The sequence below is a fragment of the Netta rufina genome (genome assembly GCF_964035555.1).
Source record: "Netta rufina genome assembly, chromosome: 1".
Taxonomy (NCBI): Eukaryota; Metazoa; Chordata; class Aves; order Anseriformes; family Anatidae; genus Netta; species Netta rufina.
In genome coordinates this window covers 146225034-146245494 of record NC_140123.1, presented here as the reverse complement: position 1 = coordinate 146245494, position 20461 = coordinate 146225034, and the positions used below count along the sequence as shown (strand labels likewise).

The 20461-nt window shown below is 45.3% G+C and overlaps 1 protein-coding gene across 4 annotated transcripts in view; it reads left to right on the top strand.

Moving 5' to 3' along the window:
• The first annotated feature begins 20173 nt into the window (after window positions 1-20173).
• The window catches only part of DGKI (diacylglycerol kinase iota), a 174806-nt gene continuing 174518 nt past the window's right edge, over window positions 20174-20461 (top strand). For 3 of the 4 annotated variants that reach the window (XM_084303472.1, XM_084303471.1, XM_084303474.1), the window contains exon 1: window positions 20174-20412. In XM_084303472.1, coding sequence (XP_084159598.1) covers window positions 20324-20412 — 89 coding nt within the window. In that variant the 5' untranslated portion in view covers window positions 20174-20323. The remainder of the gene's footprint in view (window positions 20413-20461) is intronic. The other variant, XM_084303473.1, reaches the window with a different exon arrangement.

Here is a 20461-nt window from a genome sequence, read left to right as displayed (position 1 = left end):
GCAAGATGCTGCCTGAAGGCTTGTGTGTGGGTGTGAGTTGGTGCTTTTGTTTTGTTGCTTGCTCTTGTGACATTTGCCTAGCTCTTTTTGCCTCTCTCCTTCTCTCTCTTTTTGCAGGAGAAGAGCATATTCTTCTGTCTGTGAGGGAACTCAACAACAGAAGTCCTGAGTTTTTTTGGGGATCCTTGCTCTTAGCCATGCTACGGTTTCTTGTTGCCTCTTTCTAAGAGGAATGAGAACAGCACTGCTTGGTTATTGTTGCTGAGTGTTCAAGCATAGCTGCTCTTGCATCCTCCATCACAGTGCATGGATACCATTGCCAGAGCTTGCAGGCAGTGACCAGTACGCCAGGTATCCCTGTGATGCTCTGCTGGGTCACCAGTGGCTGAGGCTGGCCAGGCATGAGCCCCTCTCTGAAGGTGTTTACTGGGAAGAATGGTAAATTCTGGGGACTTATACTGTGATTTTCAAAACACCATACAGAAATAAATTAATACCCACAGCACCACTAGGACAGCAGGGGGGCAAGTTGTTATTCTTTTACCTCAGGAGATGAGATTCAAGAATGAAGGCTAAACTGTGAATTTTCCAAAAGTTTGCTAGAGGGGTGAATAGTTCTTTTGGGTACATGTTTGGGGATGCAGATGAGCTTGGGGCACTTAGGAGACTCTGCTGAGTTAGTCAGGCTGAGGATTTTTCTGCTATTATCGCAGACTTCAGTGGGTGCTATGCAGGCAGGTTTGGCTGTTCCTTCACTTACTGCTGCCTTCCTCATATGGTCTTTCAGCTGTCACAGAATCAGAGAATGTTTTGGGTTGGAAGAGACCTTAAAGATAATCTAATTCCAACCCTTCTACCATGGGCAGAGACACCTTCCACTGTTCCCACAGTCAGTTGTTCTCTCTCCCAAAGCCTTTGACCACAGCTCCTTGCAGCTGAAGCTGCCCAGTATACTGCTTTTTACCCCAATCTGCCCTAGTGCCACTGGGCAAGGGATCTGCTTGCCGAGCATCCTACCCTGCTGTAGTGCAGTGCTTTGGGAAGAACAGCTTATAAATGCCATGAACAGTGCTGTGGCTAGTCCTAGCCACAAAGGTAGATATTTTGAGAAGTAGAAACACCATTGCTCTGAGCTGTGCAGCCATTTTGAGGAGCTCTGTGTTCTGAAGCCCCAGAGCAGTAAGTGGAGGGCAGGGCAGTATTAAAAACCTAGAGGTGAGCAGATGATTGATGCTAGGACAGGGTGTCGCAACCTGGGCTTTGGTTGGGAGCTAAAACCCACTGATGCTTTGACCTGACTGGTTCCCTTTAAGAACAGGTGATGTAGTTGAGTTTCCTACCATTGGATATGCAACTTCAGTCACTTAGAGGTTGTGATACCCAAGTGACGATGTATTTTTATTTATTTATTTTTTTTCCTTCATGTGTGCTCATCTGGCAGCCTACAAACTGTACCCTGCACATCCAGAGGTTCAGGGCTGTGCCCTGCCCTGGAATGCCTCAGCTCAGCACCAGGCTTCCCCCAAATTTGTGCCTGGACCTGGAGCAGCCTCTGCAGGGATTTTAGCCGTAAAGTCTTGCGGCTAGGCCAGGGAGTGTGTCTGGGAGCAAGCTCAGCCCTGGCTTGTTCTTGAAGATGTTTTTTTTCCACTGAAGTCCTACATGGTTTAGAGACATTGCCCTTATGAAATCAGAGGAGTTTGTTTGTTTTCAACAGGTTTTTCCATGTTCCTTTTGGTAACAACAAAGTTGATGTGTGAAACTTGATGGAAAAGTGTCCCATTGAGGGAAGGAGGGGTGGATGGTAGAGTGGTGGCATTAGAGTGGTGGCAGGGCTGTCACCTGGCATGCTGCATTGTCATCTGGCAGAGGTACTATGCAGACACCCCCTAACGCTGAGGGGTAAGGAGGCAAAGTGTCAGTGTGCCTGAGACGAAAATTGTGCTGGCTGATATAACGTGGATCTTATTCACATGTTAACCTGTGTGTAAAGCACTGTGTGAGCACAACTTAATGGGAGAGGTGTGCTGGCCTGCATGCGGCATGTGGTCAGTGGGGCATGGTACACGCCTCTGAGCTCGTCAGGAGAATATGATTCATGGCTGATCACAGGCAGCTGACAAACACATGGTGAATTGGACCTCTGGCTACCTCATACCAGAGAAAAACTGAGCTGTGCTCACTCGCTCCCCTGCTGGGGTTGGCGATGGAGGTGCTCCTCATGACTGGAGGCATTACGGCAGGCCTCTGCTGGCAGCAAGGAGCTCAGCAGGGCTGCTGCTCCATTCAGGTGGGGTACGAGATGTGTGTGCGAGTTAGCACAGCTTTTCTCAAAGTCTGTGCAGAGCTCAGAGGTGCTGGGGTCAGCACTGGGCCTCTGTGGGGAAGAGGCCACAGCCCGGCTGAAGGGTGCCTGCGAGAGGTGCACCAGAGGCATCTGCGTGGGTGCAGCTGTCTGTGCCCTGATGTCAGCCTGAGCAGAGGGAAAATATGTTAAGTAAGGGGATTTTTTCTGTCTGATGATATATAGGTAATAATTGTGAGAAAGCCGCTTTTGTGTGCGCATACATGGGTGCCTCGAGGTCTGCACACTGTGCTTTCCAAAACATAGCTGTAAGCCAAGCTTGTTCCACCTTTCATCGCATAAAATCAACGTCCAGTCACTATGTAAAAATCTTTCATTTGACGTGATCAGAAAACGATTATTTCTGTGGGTGAAGACCTTGTTCTGGCTTTATTAGCCATCTCCACGCCAAGGTCAAGGCTAGGCACTGACAATAACCTGGAGATATTTCAACGAGTGCTAAAGGGAAGCAATGGGCTGGACCCTATTAATGTCAGTGGGATCTGCTCTCCCCCACCTCCAGCTTCTTCCTTTCTTCTGGAAAAGGGTTGTAGGCTGTTAGATCAGATCCACCTCGTGGGAGCCATCAAGTCCGTGTGACTGATGGGGTGCTCATGCTGCCTCTGCCTGTGCTGCTCTGGCTGGTGTCCTGGTGACTTGTGGTGATGGTTTGTATCAGGCCTCAGCCTGGGCCTCACTCTTTAGAGCTCTCCTTTTTGGGTACTTTAGCAGTATTAAGTAATAAATTCCACTGCGAGTTGTGTGTGAACAGGAGATTATTTCCGGATTGTTATTTCATTTCTGAAATGGAGCTGTTCAGTTTTATCAGGAGGATTTTGATGAAGCTAAATGAGAAAGAGAAACCCCTCTAGCAAAATATCTCTTCTTCTGAGCCCCCTTTTCATCTGAATCTAGGAACATGAAAGTGCAAATCTGTCTCTTGCTGAAAAAAATTCATTTGTGTTCTAATTTGTAATAGGTCTCTGGGTGCTGCAACAATTTTCCTTTCTCTGCAGATTTATCCTGAACATTTCTCAGTGGTCTGGAACTAAATGAATGTTTCAAGTATACTTTGCTTTCTCCTTTCTTACCCCTTACAAGTGGTACAAGGGTATGGCTAGGCCAGCTGCTGACCAAAATGAACTGTGGAGATCAAAGTGTTAAATGTGAGTCAGAGACTATCGTGCATTAGAGAGTGAGTCAGCTTTGGTTTTAAAAAAAGACATTTTAAAGAAGCAGTTTGGAAAAAATGCTGAATGGAAATATTTCAGAGGAGTCTCAGTCTCTGATAGAAATGGAGATTTATTTATCTCCATGCAGAAATGATAGCAAGTGTTGAAAGTAGTAGTAATGATGAGATCACTCTAAATTGAAGCTGCTGCTTTGGGAGTATCGTGCCCAGTGTCCTGGGTTAGTCTTTTATAGCAGAAACAGCAGATATGTTAGGTGAAGTAATAGATCAAGGTCAGCGACGCAAGCTCAAGTCAGTGGGTGCCTTGTTTTACATGATAGAGGTGTCAGAAAATTATAATTAGTGGGATGTCCAAGGAAGGAGAAGACTACAGTGCTACCTGGCTGAACTGGCTCAGTGGCCTTTGGAGCTGGGCCTGGGGGTTAACAAGTGACCGTGGAAGCTTCTTGCTGCCCTTTGGCCAGCAAAATCTGGGCAGGCTGCAGGAGGCGGTGGTTTTACCAACAGCCAGGGAAGAGATTTCTTTTTGTGTGCAAAAGCTCCTCCATTTTGGTAGGAGGTGTTAACAGGACGTGTGTATTCAAGGAATGGAAATATTAAAGAGGTAACAGATATCTATAAAAGCACTATACTCTTCACATTTTATTTTTTATTTTTTATTTTTTTTTTTTATACCTGTTCCTTACCATATTTCATAGCTTTGCCTTTTTGGAATAGGGACTATCAGCCCAAAGGGATAATTCTCAGCTGTAAAGCTGGAAAACACCAGCAGTAAGGAACTGATGATGTGTGACACAAAACAGCAAATGAACCAACTAAACAGCCATCCAAATTCCCAACAGAAAGGACAAATTGACAAAAAGCAGAAGAGTTGCCATTAACATGGGATATGAAGTATTGCTGTGCACTGCAAATTAAGTAAATTTATTTCTGAGTCCAATCTGACTTTGTGTGTGGCTGTAAGCAAAGCTCCTAATGTTTATAAGACGAATATAGTAGCTTCTTCCTACTCTTGTAAAGATGTACTAGCAAAATGTGGTAGTGTATTATTACACTATTACAAAGGTAAGTGTTATGTGCTTTGCCAGACCTTGTTACCTATTATGAAAGGCTACAACACTTAGAGCTTTCAGCAAAGTCACAATGGTTGTTATCTGAAGCAAAGGCAAGGGATTCTTGATTTTGTACTCTTAACTCTTGATGCTCACTGTCCTTGGAGTTATTTAAAATAAGGATTTCAAGAGGATCTAGGAATTGTGTGGGTTTTTCTTGCTCTTAATTTACTTGCTGTCCTGATGTTCAAACATTGTCAGGTCCTCCATGGAAACAATAAGCTAAGGAGGTTTTTTTTTTTTTTTTTTTTTTTTTTTTCCTTTTAGAAGTAACAGCTACTCATGCATTGACCTAAATATATAAAAAAAATAAAAAATAAAAAAAAAAAAATGGGAAGGGAAGTGGAATGTTGATATGACAGCAGTTCCAGTGACATCTCAGGAGCCACCTCTTCCCCCTCCTCCATCTTTCTTTCCACTCAAGCCCACTGGGGCAGCAACAGGGCACACGCATCTGAAGCCTGCCAGGGTCTACTGCTTTCCTGCTGTTGTGCCAGGCAGCTCATGCAGTCGGCAAGAAAGTTGGGCTCCACGTGTTGGGGGACAGGAGGTGCAGGAGCTGGCAAAAGTCCTCAGGGATGTGGGACCGGTGGAAAGACAAGCATCCTTGGAATACACGGAGGTTGGAAACTTTTATATATATTTGTGTGTGCAGATCTATATAGTCCAAGTTGTCATAGTGTGGGTGTCAATGTGCTGTCCGTTATGTGTGCCAGAATAGAGTTTATGTAGTAGAGGAGCAACGTAGTTACTTAAGGTTAAATGATTCACCCTGTTGCTTTCCGACAAGGCAATTTGAATGAGGAGCTAAAGGGGAATTTTCTCTTGAAATGTCACCAAGGACTAAGTGGCTGTAGATGGATGGTGTGGAACACTGGAAGTGCTGGTGTGTGACGAAGGACTTCGCAGGCTCTGAATAATGTTACACTTTTAATAACCTCTTGTGAATGTATGCTTTCAAGTGCAAAAATTTTTGAGGGGTTTTGTCAAGGGTGAGAGGACCCAAATTTGACCTGCTCTGGGAATAAAGTTTGCTTTAATGCTTCTGCAGTTCTCGTTCCCCATGCAATGAGGGTGTGATGTTCTGAGCATGGCAGATGCTCTCTGCTGTTGACCCACTGGCAGCAGGCTCAGAAAGCTGGGTTACTTTGTGACTGCTTTGGTGCACTGAAGCAACCTTTACTCCATGCCTGTCCCTCTGGTTACTTGGTTGGGTAGATCCAATGCTCATGTTTAATGGTTATTCCCCATTTGATTTCCACCAGCGGGTGGAAATCCCCAGAGCTGGATTTCCTGTTTTCCTCCTCCTTTTGTTAAAATGAACTGGGTTTGAGTGCCTCAAACTTTGCAGTTTACAACACAAAACTTTGATGTGTTCTGAAACTCCTTGCGGACAGGTTGTTTTCCACTCTTACTGCAGCCATATCACAGTGATTTGGAAGGCAGTGGTGGGGAGTTTGTAGAAGGGAAGCTCCTAATAAACCACAGCACAGAGTGTATTAATAGAATTAACAGAATAACTTGGGACAAGGGAACCCCAATTATTAGTTCTTAATTTTTACTGACTAGTCATAATATTGGGTGTAGCTCTTCATAAATGTGAATTCATAATTTCAGTGTCTTCTCTCACCTGCTCAGCAGGAAGAAGCAGCCCTACAGAAGGTTTGACACTCTTGCTCTGCTGCCTCAGGGCCATTTGTTACTGAACCCACTCCTGGGCAGGCACTGAACATCACAAGTCCCCTCTGTCCTGTTTTCTCAGCTATTTAACCATCGCACTGCACACTGGTTTATTTCCTCATCAGCTTGCTAGTGCTCACTTCTTATTCTGGTTCTTAGACTAGTTTGAGCAGGCTTCATCCATGTCTCCTCCCATTTCATTCTGTCTCAGCAGCATCTGCCACTTACAAACAAAATTAAAACGGACCCATTATTAAAAATTGTAGGATCAATGTATTCCATTTTGTGCTCAAGTCATGTCTGTTTTGGTGTCCATTAAGACAGTTAGACTCCCAGTGATTCCCATTGTCACTACATTGGTCCTTACTGCCTAGCTGTGGTTTTAGAGCATATTTTATTGATTTTTGGGTAGATATGTATGACTATGAGCAGCTCTAGCTGTAGCCCAAGACTGTAACTTGCTTATGGCCCTTATATATATAGTGTGTGTATATATATATATATATATACACACACTATATATATATATATATGTAAGTATATATACTTATTTTCAAGTTTCACCAAAGTGTTTTTTATCATTTCTTATTTATTTTTGTTATTTCTTATTTATTGTACAGCTGTGACAAGAGTTGGCTGTGTAGAACTTGAAAGTGGCATTACATTTTAATTTCACTGAAACTAGCATTTCTCTAAGTTAAAGTGATTTTCTTAACTGAGTTCATAAGCAGTCAGTGTTTGTTGTTTTTTTAAACCTGCCGAAGGTCTAATGCCATCTAGCAAGAAATCAAATTTTATGTAACTGAATATAATGCAGCAAAGTTGTTCAGGGTCTTTCTCCTAATTATAAAAACAAACAAAAAATTATTTAAGTTATGACCCAAAAGCCATAAAACTCAGCCTTTTGATTGCATTGGTTGTGAATTTTATTCTTTAAAAATGTAATAGCTATCTAGCAGTGAGGTTTTTACTGGGGAAAATTACTATACACGAAGGGGGAAAAGTCGTTGATAATGATATGAAGTAAATGCATTTACTACTCATATTTGTTATTGTGATACAAGAATATAGGTCTATATGCTTTTCTTTGAGTATGCCTGGGACAGAAAACCTGTTTTCTTTCATCCCAGAATGTACGTATATTGGAAATATATATTTGGCTTCTTTCTGTGAGATAGGATGTTTCAGATGCACTGTGGTCCAGAGCAAGATGTGTTGCTGCTTTAGTTTTCTGCTTAGGTGTCTGCCTGTGCTCCACTCAGCTCCCTGAGAAGATGTGGCAGGTAGGGACAGACGGAGTGTAAGCCCTAGGAAGTGGTGAGTTTGTGTGTTTTGTGGGAGGAAAAAGGAGGGAAGGTGTTTTATGTGGGGTGCTGTATTGTTTTTTCTGGTAGGTGATGTTTGAACCTCCCAAGGACAAGATTTTTCAGCTCTGTCTCAGAGCCTGCTCTATAGCTGAACCAGAAGACAGGGCTGAGTTGAGGGACTGGATGTGTTACATGTTCTGACTTTAAATAGAGGCCATGTTGATGATGGTAGCTTTCTCAGAAATAATTCCTATGGGGATGGGAGGTCAAAATGCTGCTAGAGACATCAACCAGCTGATTTTGAAGCCGTTATTTACTTAACCCCCCCTGCCAACCATGCAATTCTTCTCTCCTTCTCCCCTCCTCCAACCATCCTCTGAATCTCAGATCTCCATCTCTATTTCAGGACTTGATTGATCACAAACTTCCTGAAATAAGAGAGAAGGCTCAAGGAGGATGTTAAATTTGGATATTCAAAGATGTTAATTGCAATAGAACCAATTTCCTGATGAGAGCTCTTCTCCACAGAGAAGTGGTCTCATCATTGTAGAAACACCACCATAATTAACAAGAGCTGAGGCACTTATTGGCAGCTCATCACAGACAGAGGCCCAGGTTCGTGTGTGTCCAGATGTCGGTATCTCGTTCTCTGGCAGGAGCGATATCTTCAGGCTCAAAGATGAGAAATCATGGCAGGGTGGCGTAGCTGCTGTCACCATTACTGCTGATACGTTACTGTTCTCTGAACAACTCAACTTGCAAGTCTGCTGTCCACTTACAAGGTCCCATAAGCATAGTGTTTAAGCATCTCTGAGCAAAATATTCCTGTGGCATTGCTGGAGAAACCTGGAGAAGTGAAGAGGGTAACTTTTATCTTTCTCCTGGGTCTCTTCTCCCTAGTTCTGTTTTCCTCTGATGGTGTTTTATGTGTGATGCTTACGCTGCACATTTGGACACTGAGAGGAAGATAAATGCTCTGAGTGCGGAACAAAGTGAATCCAACTCCTGTTTTCCAGAAAGCAGAATAGTGCAGGGCAAATTAGAAAACTGTTCAACTGGAGACAGTGGTTGAAAATGCAATTAATGTAGGGATCTTTCACCCAAGACGGATGCAGTTCAAATCCTCTTCTAGGTCTCCAGCAGGGTCACTCTCTTATGCACATCACAGGTCAGTTGGATCTGAAAGTCACTGCTGAAAAAAGACCTTGATATTAGTGTAGGAAGAAATGGTCCATGTCAAACGCAGCTGTACTGATTGGAAACAGCAGAGCCATTTGTGCAAAAAGTGAGGCCATTTGTCCTGCTCTAGGTGTTTCTAACAGGTTGTTGGTGGTTATGAAATGAAGGCGCACAGAAGTATGCTTTGGATGTGAATGTTGCCTCTTAATCAGTGCAAAAATGAGACAGAAGATTGTAAGAACTACTACGTTTGGTGCTAAGGATGCAGATGCCCTTGCCAGCTGCCAGCATTAGCAGTCTGTCCCCATTTCTATCTGGGTGACCTGTGGCTCACAAGCCCCTGTCTCTGAGGTACTCTCTGATCTGGGCAGACAAGGCTCCCTGCACACATCCCCGAATGTCAGAAACACGTGTGCTGGCTCCTGCCACATCCTCCTTCCGCACGCACACCCCACTTGCCCCCACCTGTTGCCGGTCATGGAAGAGCAGGAACAAAGGCAAGCGTGAGCATGTGAGCAGAGCCACTAATCTGAGCAAAGCCCCAGCTCTGGCAAAGGTCTGTTTTCCTTCAGTGCCAGTTTTTCTTTGCAGCTCGTGGTCCTGCTGCTGCCAGCACAGGCAGTGGGATGCTGGGGCCGGAACAGCTCTTTTCTTGTCTTCTCTCAGCATCCTGTTCACTCACGGTGATCACACACTGCCTGCACAGCATCCATGCTCTGGTGAGAGCTTAGGGTACCAGCTGGCCCTAAAACCTGAAGAGAAGCTTTTTTTGTTGCCTGAAACTTCATTAAAGGAGGAGCAAATAGCGACATACAAATCCCTCTTGTGTGGCACCAAGCTTGGGCCTGCTGAGGAGGCAGTAGGCTGCAAAAGCAGCCTGTGGGACATTATGCCAGTGGTCTGCATGCTACCTGCAGGTTAGAGCCAGACCTCCTATGCCTCACGCACACCTAGCTGTGTCCTCTCCCCACCACGTGCCTGGTCACGGCTGTTATTCTGCAGATGACAAACCTCCACTGTACCAGGAGCTGCACTGAGGGAAGGAGAGAGCTGTACTCCTGCCCCAGCCCTGTTTGTCCTGGTGTCTACCAGCTCACACCAAGATACCTGAGAGGAGCCATGCACATGGGTAAAAGCTGAGCTCATTTGGGTGGGTTTTGACTGGCTCTGTCATCCCGGGATGGGGGAGTGCAAGAACTGTGGGAGGAAAGTTGGATGAGAGAGGGTGGTCGGGGGAGGATTTTACATATGTGCAGGACTGTGTGGTTTAATGCATTGAGTGTGTGTTGGAGGTGAGGAACTAGAAAAAGAGAAGTGATCTTAATAAGCCTGAGTCACTGAGAGTGGGGGTGGTGGCAGAGAAGTCTGAGTGCAGCAGGAATCCATAAACTGAGGAGGACCCTGTGAAAGTGGGCATGGGATGTGCTGGGGAGGGGAAGCAATGAAACAAGCTCTGTGCCAAGCTCTCGCAGCGAAGCCCTCAGGCTCTTTGAAGTACCCACCTAGTTCATTACTGCTGCTTGCCTTATGAAGTTTGTGAAAACAGAGCATGCAAAACTCCAGAGTGACAGGAAGTCTAATTTCAAATAAACAGCAAATGATTAATGCTTCCTGGATAAATCTTACCCAATTTTCCCCTTGTCCCCTGGTCACCTCTTTCTAGTTCAGATATGAACTCGGGGAGGCTCAATTGTATTAGCTGAGTTTCTTTTAAGGTTGTTCAGCTGTGAATCTCTGAGCAAACCTGGAGGTGGGAAGCTCATGGCATTTGAAGCAGAAGAAAGAACCCCCACAATGTTTTAATGCTGATTCGTGCACTCTGCCAGCCTGGAATAAGCATTACAGAAAGGGGGCTAGAAAAGCTACTTGGGATTTCTGCGTTCACCTCTTTAAAAAGGCAACCCTCACAAAGAAATTAAAAAATAAAATAAGGGGGAAAAGAAAGGATGAATTGAAAAACTGCATTTCTGAAGAACAGAGACCATGTCTATCAAGGAAAAGAAACTTCTGACAGAAGCCAGATTCATTTAAAATAGAAATTTGCAACATCCTCAGCCAGAATAAGAATGAACCTTAGTAGAACTTTCAATTAATGTTTTATTTGCTTTTTCTTCACTTTGTGAGCTTGACCACACATGCATAAATATCTCCAGAGAAGAGTGTCTGAGTGCTGTTTCCAGCCCTCTGGGAGTTAAAAGTAGGAGGAATATTGAGAGGTCCAGATCCAAACAGACTGCAGTTTGGCAGAGAATGGGCTAGGGTGGAGACAGTATGCATTACCAGAATTGGATGTTTGACTCTTCTCCTGAACTGCACCTAAACCCTATACTGTGCATCTTAAATTTAAGGGTGTCTAATTCAAGAAATTATATACCTAAAAGAGGTGGGTAAGGAGAGGAAGCCTAGCTACAGTCAAGCTGAACAGATGCAAGAACATCCATATGTGTTGGGCAAGTAAGGGGCCTTATTTGCAGTAATGAGGCAACTAATTGTAAAATCTGCTGGAACAGCAGCTACTCCTCTGTCTCTGGCTTGCCTGAGCTGCCAAATCTTTCAGCTAATCTAAGATCTGCCCAGGTCTTAGGTGGAATTAGATGGAAATCATCAGTCCAACTTCTTTGAGCTGCCCCCTTACCCTCTGGGATCAGGCTGATCCTTACAAAATCTTCCATGGGGACAGGATTCATACACTGGTGAAAAACCAGTGAAGATGCCCGGCAGTGCCCAAATGATCTGAAACTGATTCCTCTTCCATGGTGTGTGTCGGTGTGAACATTCTGGTTTGCTAGCCTGTTTAAATGTTGTATGCAGCATGAATCCAGCCTCTTGAGCTTCCTTTTCTTCCTCTTCTTTTCTATCTTGACATTAGTAACATTCTAGGACTTTTTTTTTCTTTTTTTTTTTTTTTTTTTTCTCCTCCATATGAATGAATGAGATCAAATTCTTTCTCTCGGTAATATACATATACAAATATATTTCTGCTAGAAAGCATTTTGAGGGGAAGAACAGCTTCAGAATCAGTGCATTTGCCATATGCATATGCCTACTGAGACAGAAAGCATGGCTAGACAATTGTACATGATGTAAAGCCAGACAGCTTTATTCTTTCGCCCAGCATCCCTCACCATCTCGGTTCTTTGTATATCTCAAGTGAATACATGGAGGGGGAAAAAAAAAAAAAAAAGAAAAAAAGGTGTGTTTGAGTGGGAGCTATCACCTTCTAAGCTGGCTGAAGACCAGCTGAAACAAGGTTTGCTTGCGACCTACATAGTTCTGGCCTGGATCTGTGGTCTGTGGAAACTAAAAACCTGCTTCGTGTTAAAAAGCTCTAGGCCATGGCAGACACCTTCTCTTTTTGGTGTTTCTTGTATGCTTAGGTATTTTTGCTTTCCTTTTTCAGTTTACAGCTCTGAAATGTCTTTTCAGGGCTGTCCCCTCCTGAGTGGCATTAAAATTGCATTGCTTAAGTGGAACACACTGATGGTGTTGATCGCAGGAGATGGGAGGTGTCATTGGAAGAGTTGGAAAGCTTTCATCTAAAATAACTGTGATTGGTCTTTGTAGCATTTGGCTTTTAAGCTGTGTTACTTTACCTGTTGCTATCTGTGTTGGCTTTGCTTCCTTTCCTATCTACTGAATCTGGAAAACACAGAGGCCTAGTTTCGCTCCTCTGCACTATGGTGGCTGCCTCTGCTACATTCTGGATTTTGGACTTAAAAAGCTCACAGAAGCCACAGAGAAGGGTAGAGGGGATGCAAGGAGGGTTGTCAAACATACTCTCCTCCTTTTGATCCCTATTTTGGGGGAGGGAGGGTTAAAGGGAGGAGAGGGGCTGAGCAGCCCATGGAAGAGAGTACTGATGCTCGCTTATTTAGCAAGCAAAGCAGATAAAGTTCCTATGGCAACTGGCTACCAGCAGAGGTACCTCAAGGATTTGGGGAGGAGGGGGGGATGATGAAATAGTTTAGCACAAGGCCCCAATATTGTGAATTAAAAGACCTCTTTGCAGCTGCAACAGCAGCAGCTTCTCTGCTGAGGAACATCCCTTCTGTGTAATCTACACCGAAAGCAGAGGATGCATTCTCCATGTGGGTTCAGCTAGGCCTTAAGTTCATGAGCCAGAGTATTTCACAGGTGGTCCTGGAATAAGTTCCCTCTGTGGTTTGAAGGAGGAGTGGGAAATTGCAGGTGATGAGAGGGGAGATGGCTGGAGCTTGGGGGCTTAGTGGCAAGTGCAGAAGGGGCATTAGTTAGGGCCCGTGGATAGGATGTCTGCTCATCACTCCTTCTTCTGGAGGTCTCAGTCGCAGTGCTTCCACACAACTGTCTTGGGAGCCATGGCTCCTCTTCCTCATCCAGTAAATGCCTGAAGAGCAGCTTTATTTTCTGGCTTTCACACCACCCCATCTCAAAATCAGAGGAATATATGCATGTATAAGCTTGCTCTTACAGCAAAAAACTTAGTCTTTGGCTGTTGTGGTGATTCTGTTGTTGTTGTTCTGCTACATTGCTGTAGTAGCTCCAAGAGCCTGGGTGCTTGGTTCTTATGCTGTCTGCTCACTGCCAGGCCCCCTAATGACAACAACATCTCTCACCAGGTATTGTGGGTTTCCCATTTGGAACTAAAGCACCAAAGCCTGCAGTCGCTCGATTCAGGGAGTGAGAGGAGGCTGGAGGAAGTTAAGTGTAGCTCTTGTTTAGATCAGCACAGCATGGAAAATAACCATCTTTGTACAGCCTCGAGCTTCTGTACTGGAGGTCCTACTGAATGGCTCCCTGATCAACCCCAGACCTGGGAGGTTGATTGAGAGATTTCCTTAATTGGATTTTGTTTGTCGATCTCACTCTTTTACTCTTTTATTTTTTTATTTTTTTTAATTTTAAATAATTCATTACAATCATGCCCTTCTGTCTGCTGAAAAACACACTTCATGCTGAGGGGGAACTGTATTTTTCCTTTGGTGTCTGGTGGTGGTTGTAGCTTCCATTAGAGCACACATTACTGTTGAGCAGTGGGCACAGGGCAGCATTCCCTGCTCATCCCCATGTGCATGTGCACACATCACTTCATGCCAGTAAGGCTGTGACAGGTAGCTTATCAATCAGATTACTGCTGGTAAAATCCAAAATTGGGATGATTTTGGTATCCATGCCTTTAAATAGCAAGCTGTAAGCTTGTCCCACCAGAAAGAAGAATTGTGAGAGTTGTAAGGCATAGTACATGCCTGGCTTTGTGAGCATTTGCTATCCAGGTTTAAATGATATGGTTTACCTCAGGTGAGGAAAGCAGCTGGAGGGTGATTGATGGGAGAAGATTGTAGCAGGGCTGAGGCACATGTGGGGAGCTTGTAGACACATAGAGGGATGGAGGAATGTTGGGAGAGCCCCCAGTGTCAAGGACTTTAGTCCTGATCAGAAAAACTTGTGTCCAAAACGTTGATAGGTCTTGCCTGTTAGTAAAAGGATGTATCCTAGGACAGTTAAGAGGGGAGAGGGTGGATGGGGAACATATGGGGAAAGGAAAGGGTAGGCGACAGGAAATGCACAGTAACATGAAGAAGAGAACATCTGAGCCTAGAGGAGGCTGATGCAAGAACCTGAAATCTGGGAAGTGAAATGTAATGAACAGGTTTGATACATGGGGGGAGAAAGGGCATAATGCGCGCTGTGTGGGTAGGAATGAAATGGGGGAGTAAGAAGAAAGCAGGCTAAAAGGGGAAGGGAGGAATGATTTGCAGAAAAAAGGAGCTGGGTGGGACAGGGAGAGATTTTAAGGCAAGGGGAGGGAAGGGGGCTGATGGAGAAAGTAGAAAGTAGAAGGCAGGGAAAGAAAATAAGTGCAAAGTAATGAGAATACTGAATTAAAAAGAGGAGCATGGCAGGAGGTGGGGAGGGGGGTGGGATACCAAAAGGTGCAGCAAGAAAAAGGAGGAAAGAAAGTCTTATTAGCTAGGGAGAGCAAAGGTTTTTAGAGAGACAAAGCATTCATTTAAAAATAAGATGAGGGAGGAAAAATAAGGTTAATTGCAGAGAGCTGTGGACATCAAAAATGTCAGAAGAAAGATAGAGCTATAAAAGGAAAAAGTGTGGGAAAAGTAAAAGGAGAAAGAAAAAAGAAGCAAGAGCCGAGGGAGACAGTGCGTGTCACTCTGCAGACGCTGTGCCATCAGGAGCTCCTCAAATAGACACGCTGCTGTGAACTCACTTCTCCAGCTTATCTTTGTTTCCCCCCAGAGTCTGTAAAAACCCCATCTCCACCTAGATAGGAGGGCAGGGCACCAACGCCTCTCCCGAAGGAAACAAAATCTCCACGGCTATGGGGTATGCCCATCTTGACACACAAAGAAAAATGTCCTCCAAGCCACCTCTGCCCGTACATTTACAACATAAATTTAGGGTTAGGGCACACTTTAATTCCTGTTTCCTGTGCCTTCCTGCCATTTAAAGAGTGCCCTTCTTGTTTGCTGCCTGGGTTACATACATGGTCCTTAGCAATTTGCACAGAGAAGCAATGGGTATGTTGGCAGGGGCCTCAAGAAGCAGATGCGGTCTGTGCATCTTGAGTGGCTGGCAGACTGAACCACACAGTACGTGACCCTGCAATGCTCAAAACCTGGCCTGTGACCAATGCCCAAACAGTCCTGGGAGGGAGATTATCATCATTCCCTTTCACTTAGCTTAGGGGCAGTGATGAAAAGCTGTTAGCTGGAGCTGGACAGCCAGTAATGGCAAAACCCGGGAGGATGTGTGGGATTCTCCTGCGGGTCCATCGAGTTCTTGCAGCAACAGTGATGTGTCTCAAAATGCCACCATTTCTACGCCAGACCTCGCAGCATCTCACGCTTTGAATGAATTCACGAGTGCAGCCTGTGGCATCTATTTCTCCGTCTTTCTGGTCTGCCTGCAAAGCAGCACATTAAGGAAAGCTGTGATATGTACCCCAGGCACTCACTTGTGGCTCAATTCTGTCAGAGAGGGAAGTGCCTCCTGTGGAAATGTCAAATACATGCTCCAGTTCATAAGAACTGTGAAAGAATTCTCCTAGAGGGGGTTGCAGCTGTGCCACCCCTCTGCCCACCCGAACCTTTATAAGCTTCTGGTATTTACAGTCAAAAATTGAGTGAACAGAGTAAGTGGTAGATGGGCAGGGTGAGGCCTCAGGAGGCTTCAGACAGACAGTGTCTGCTGGGCTCTGGCTGAGCCATTTGTGTGGAGTCTGACACTGGTGTTTGTAAGGTAGGTTTCCTGTCCCAGGCTTAGTTTCAGCCTCCTTCTGCCTTTCTGTCTGCGGGAGGTGTTCAGGCCTGTATACAGGTGAAAAACAAAACAACCAACATTTTTTTTTTTAAAATTATGTTTGAAATGATGGTGGGAAAACAACAGAAGGGGGAAAGAGAAAGGTCTGTGTGTGGTGAGGGGAGCAAAGGCTTGGGTAGGACTGTGCTGACCAGCGGGACTCATCCCTGCAAGCACAGGTAAACATTTAGCTGCTGCAGTCTGAGTTTGTAGGGAAAAGTATTTTGAATTTTTGTGTATCACGAATTGTAAGGAACTCTTATTTCCCTGTGGTAAGATTAAACAGTTTAGCAGCAAGTCTGAAAAACTCACAGAAGTGGCACGAGATGCTACCAAGAGGGCTGTCAGGCACTGCCAGCCTCCTGGGTCCTGGGGATCCGTAGGTGAAGGTACCCAGCTGAGCTTGAGGAAATGCACGGTGCTGTCTGTTATAAGGGAAGGCAGAAAAATCCTGATGGCTTCTGCTGCTCTGAGCTTGCAGGAAAGGCATTCCTGGTGCCAGGGTGGTGATTACTTTAGTCATGAGTGTGTGAGCAAGGCAGCAGCCAGGCAGCCGAGGGCCTGACCGTGCGGTTAACAGCACCCGTGTCCCCACCCAAGGTCTCCAATAGTGGTTTTCCATTGTAAGAAGGACAATCAGCGTGGAAATTAAAGGAATGTAAGATGATATTTCCAGCCTGTGACATCCATTAAATCTATTAAAGTGAGCCAAGAGTTATAAAGGAGGTTAATTTGTTCTCTTACAGAATCTCAAAATAATAGCATAATCTATTGAGACTCCTAGCGCTGATCCCTGCTAACTGCCTCCCACTCTTTTGGTGGCGTTAACCACTTCGTGCAAGCCTGGCAAAGACAGGGAAGGTCAGTCGTTCTCTGCCTGATCCCTGGCTCTCCCCTACTGCAAAGGGAAGCTGCTTCTTTTTTATCTCCAAATGGGTTTTATCAATCTCCCATTGGTATTATTGCAGGCTGCGTCTAAAACTTCCCTTAATTTTACTGCGAGCCTTGCTGCTTTGTGTTGAACCAGCAGTCTCGTTTGGGAGAAATTCTCTTGTTTGTTTTAGACATTAAATATTTAAAGCTTCCATTTTGGTGTATGTATGTTTTGGCTGGTGAGAAGAAAAATTGTTTCAATCCTTTGTTTTCCCCTGTACAGTGCTTGCCCTCCAGCACTGGCGAGGTAAGCAATTTTATAAAAAGGGAGATTTTTCTGTTGCTCCTGATGCAGCTTTTCTTGGTAGCTCTGGGCTACGAGCTTCTCGAGATGAAACCTCCACCTTATGCAGATCTCTAGAGCTTTTTTTAAGAAAAAGTCCTCCTACTCCTCAAACTTGCGTGGCTTTGTACCACTGTTCCTTCTGTGTGCCTGCTGCCTGGCACAGAGCTGTGCTGACGTTTGGTTTAGGTTCTTTTCTTTTCCTCTTCCCTGTACTCTGAGCTCTTGTCATGACTGGGCACTGTCTGTGTGCAATGACAGCCCGACTATGGTAAATTGCGGGAGGCAAAGAGTTTGTCTTATTGGAAGAGACATTTTTTTTTTTTTCATCTGAAGATTTGATTGGGAATTAGAACTAATTGTTTATTTTCATATAGCTGTTCTCCTGCAGTCTAAAATGGCTTTCAGGCTGAGATTACCACCAGGAAAAACAATGAGAAAGACCTGAGTGCATGTGCCACGTGCAACTCAATCAGCTCCAAAAAGAGAGGTAGCTACTGCAAGGACAAAACCAACGCTGATACCTCAGTACGTGCTGGGGCAAACGCCTGGCTGTGGCTGCTTTCCTTAGGCAGGATGGATTTTAAACTGCAACTTGCCTTATTTGCACTGGTGAAGCTTAGTTGGCTGCCAGAGAGTGAAACATGGCAAACAGAAAAAGCCTGTGTTAGTGCTGAGAATTTCCAGAAATAAGCATTTCACATGAGCCAAAAAAAAAAAAAAAAAAGTAGATCTGATCAGCAAAATGCAACTAATGCAACTGGACACAGTGACTAAGACAAAAAGAGATGAGCAGTTGCTCCAGTCCAGGAACAATTTGGAGCCTGTGCCATGTTGGGTTAGCTGATGGTAAAAGGCACACCAAGCGTGCTGAGAGCATCATGTGCTCAGCCTCCACGGCCAGAGGTAGAAACGCTCAGGGGGACCTTTGGGCCATCACTTTTGCCCTGCTTGAAGGCAGAAAGTGCCACCTGCCTTGTGAAAGACCGATTGCTGTATGCTCACTGTAACTGAGCCAAGAGGTGAGCTGTATGCTAGGGTGAGCATGCCGGGGAGCCTGAGTGCATCTGGCAAAGGATGGTCCTGCACTGAGGGGTTGGAGGGGGCCATGAGGAGGGCCATCAGCATGAAGATGCAGCTGAAGAGCAACTGCATGGAGGAATAGCGAACCTCTCCCAGCTTTTGCCTCACTTGCTGGTGTATGAGCCAAGCACGACTAAGGGTTTTCCAGCTGGAAGCCTACCTCTGGCATTTCCTATCAAGGACAGCTCAGGAGATTGCCCCGGTGTCCAGAACCGAACTGGCAGTGGGGCTGGAGGCTTTGCTGCTGACTCAGTGCCCTCGGCAGCCTGTGCCTGGTGCCAGCCATGCAGAGACAGCTGCGATTCCCTTGCACTGGCTGATTGACAGCCTTTGCCCTCCAAGTCTGGCCTCTGAACTGCTGAGCAGGAGCACTTGTGCTCCTCAGAGATACCTTGGGGTTTGGCGCAGTTGTGAGCTTTGCTGTGTTCTCTGTCTAGCTCCTGCACGCTGTGGTAGCAGCAAGATCTGCTCGTGACCCTTCTTGGCCCTGCCTCCCGAGACCTTGGCACTAGCTAAGTATTTTGAGCTTCATGGCTGCTGCCAAGAGGAAAAAAAGGGGGAGAGGGGGATTGGAAATTAAACCATGCTTTGCAAACTAAGCCTAAGGTTTCTTAAAATGGGTATTTTTAGCACGTCATAAAAATATAAAACCCCACTCTTATTTTTATCCCTTCAATCTCTGCAAAATTAATTGAAAGCATTTTTACCTTGCTCTCATTTGCCTCCCTGACTTTCAGAAACTAGCTAACTTTAGGACCCAGGAGGGAGGAAAGCGTCATCAGATGTTGGCAAATGCTGGCCATGTTGTGTGTCTATTTATAGTAGGCGTGTGTCGAACCACCTTGTCGTTCTTTTCTTAGCATCAGCTGGACGAGCTCGGCTATCAATTATCCATGAAGCTGATGATAATACAAGGAAAACTATGTAAAGCAGGTGCTCAGAGGAGAGAGAAAAAGGGGAGGTGGGTGACAGGGCAGGGAGAGATGAGGTCTCAGGAACTGAAAAAAATCCTTTTGCTCAGTCTGAAAACCCTTATTATCTATAATAATTATTAATAACAGGGGTGCCTGCACAAAGTCATTGTGACTGCTTTCAGCTGGTGCGTCCCTCCCAAATGTTATTTCCCTCATTTATTTTCATTGTGTTGGCAATCAAAGGCAGTGGTTTTTTCATCTTTGTTCTCCCTCTGCTTTTAATAGAGCTTAAGCTGGGTGTTCTCCCCCCACACTATCTGTCCCAGGTTCTGGTATTTGGGTTGGTAATAGCAGGTTCTAGTTTCCCTGTGTAAAACTGAGCCTCTGGTTTTTCTCAGGCTTGGAGACTGCACATCTACGCCTGTTTTCTCTTTTGTCTCCATTTCAGAGAGAATTTTGCATGCAGGGACTGTGTGTGTAGGGGGGGGGGAGAAGGGAGCAAGCAAAGGGCTGCCATTCCACTCGCTGCCGATGACAAAGCTGGTTGCTAGCTATTTGTCAGCCGTTTTTGGATGGCTCGCCTCTGTTGGTCCCCTCTCTCAGCACCGGGAAGCAGGACAGCATGAACTCTGCTCTCAGCAGCGGCTCAGGTTCTGACACCATCTGCCACTTAATCCACTTCCAAGGAAGGGGCTGACGTCTGCATGCATGTGCATGCACATATACGCTCCCCATGTAGCCATACATCATTTCGGCAGGCTCACACTGACCAGCTCGCAAGTGCCACTTCTTTTACGAGAATTGGCCTTTCATGCTTCTTTCTTCCTCCTGGTTTAGATTTCCCCGATTCAGTTTGGCATATGGTGGTGGGAGGCAGGGGAAGGGGCTTATGAACTGACACCGGAGAATATTTCCTCGAAAATTGAACACCTCCGTTTTCCTACCTAGCCTGGCTCTCTGAGGAGCAGGATTTTCACATTTTTGTCTTTTCCTGGAAGTTATGAGTGTGGGATGCATGGATTTCTTTTGCAAAAGCAGCAGGAAACAGAACAGGTGTAAATTGTCCGTGCCAGGCTCCTTGGATAGCTGGTAAGTGGGCTCTTGCAGGAGCCGTTGAATTATGAGCTGTTCAGTGACA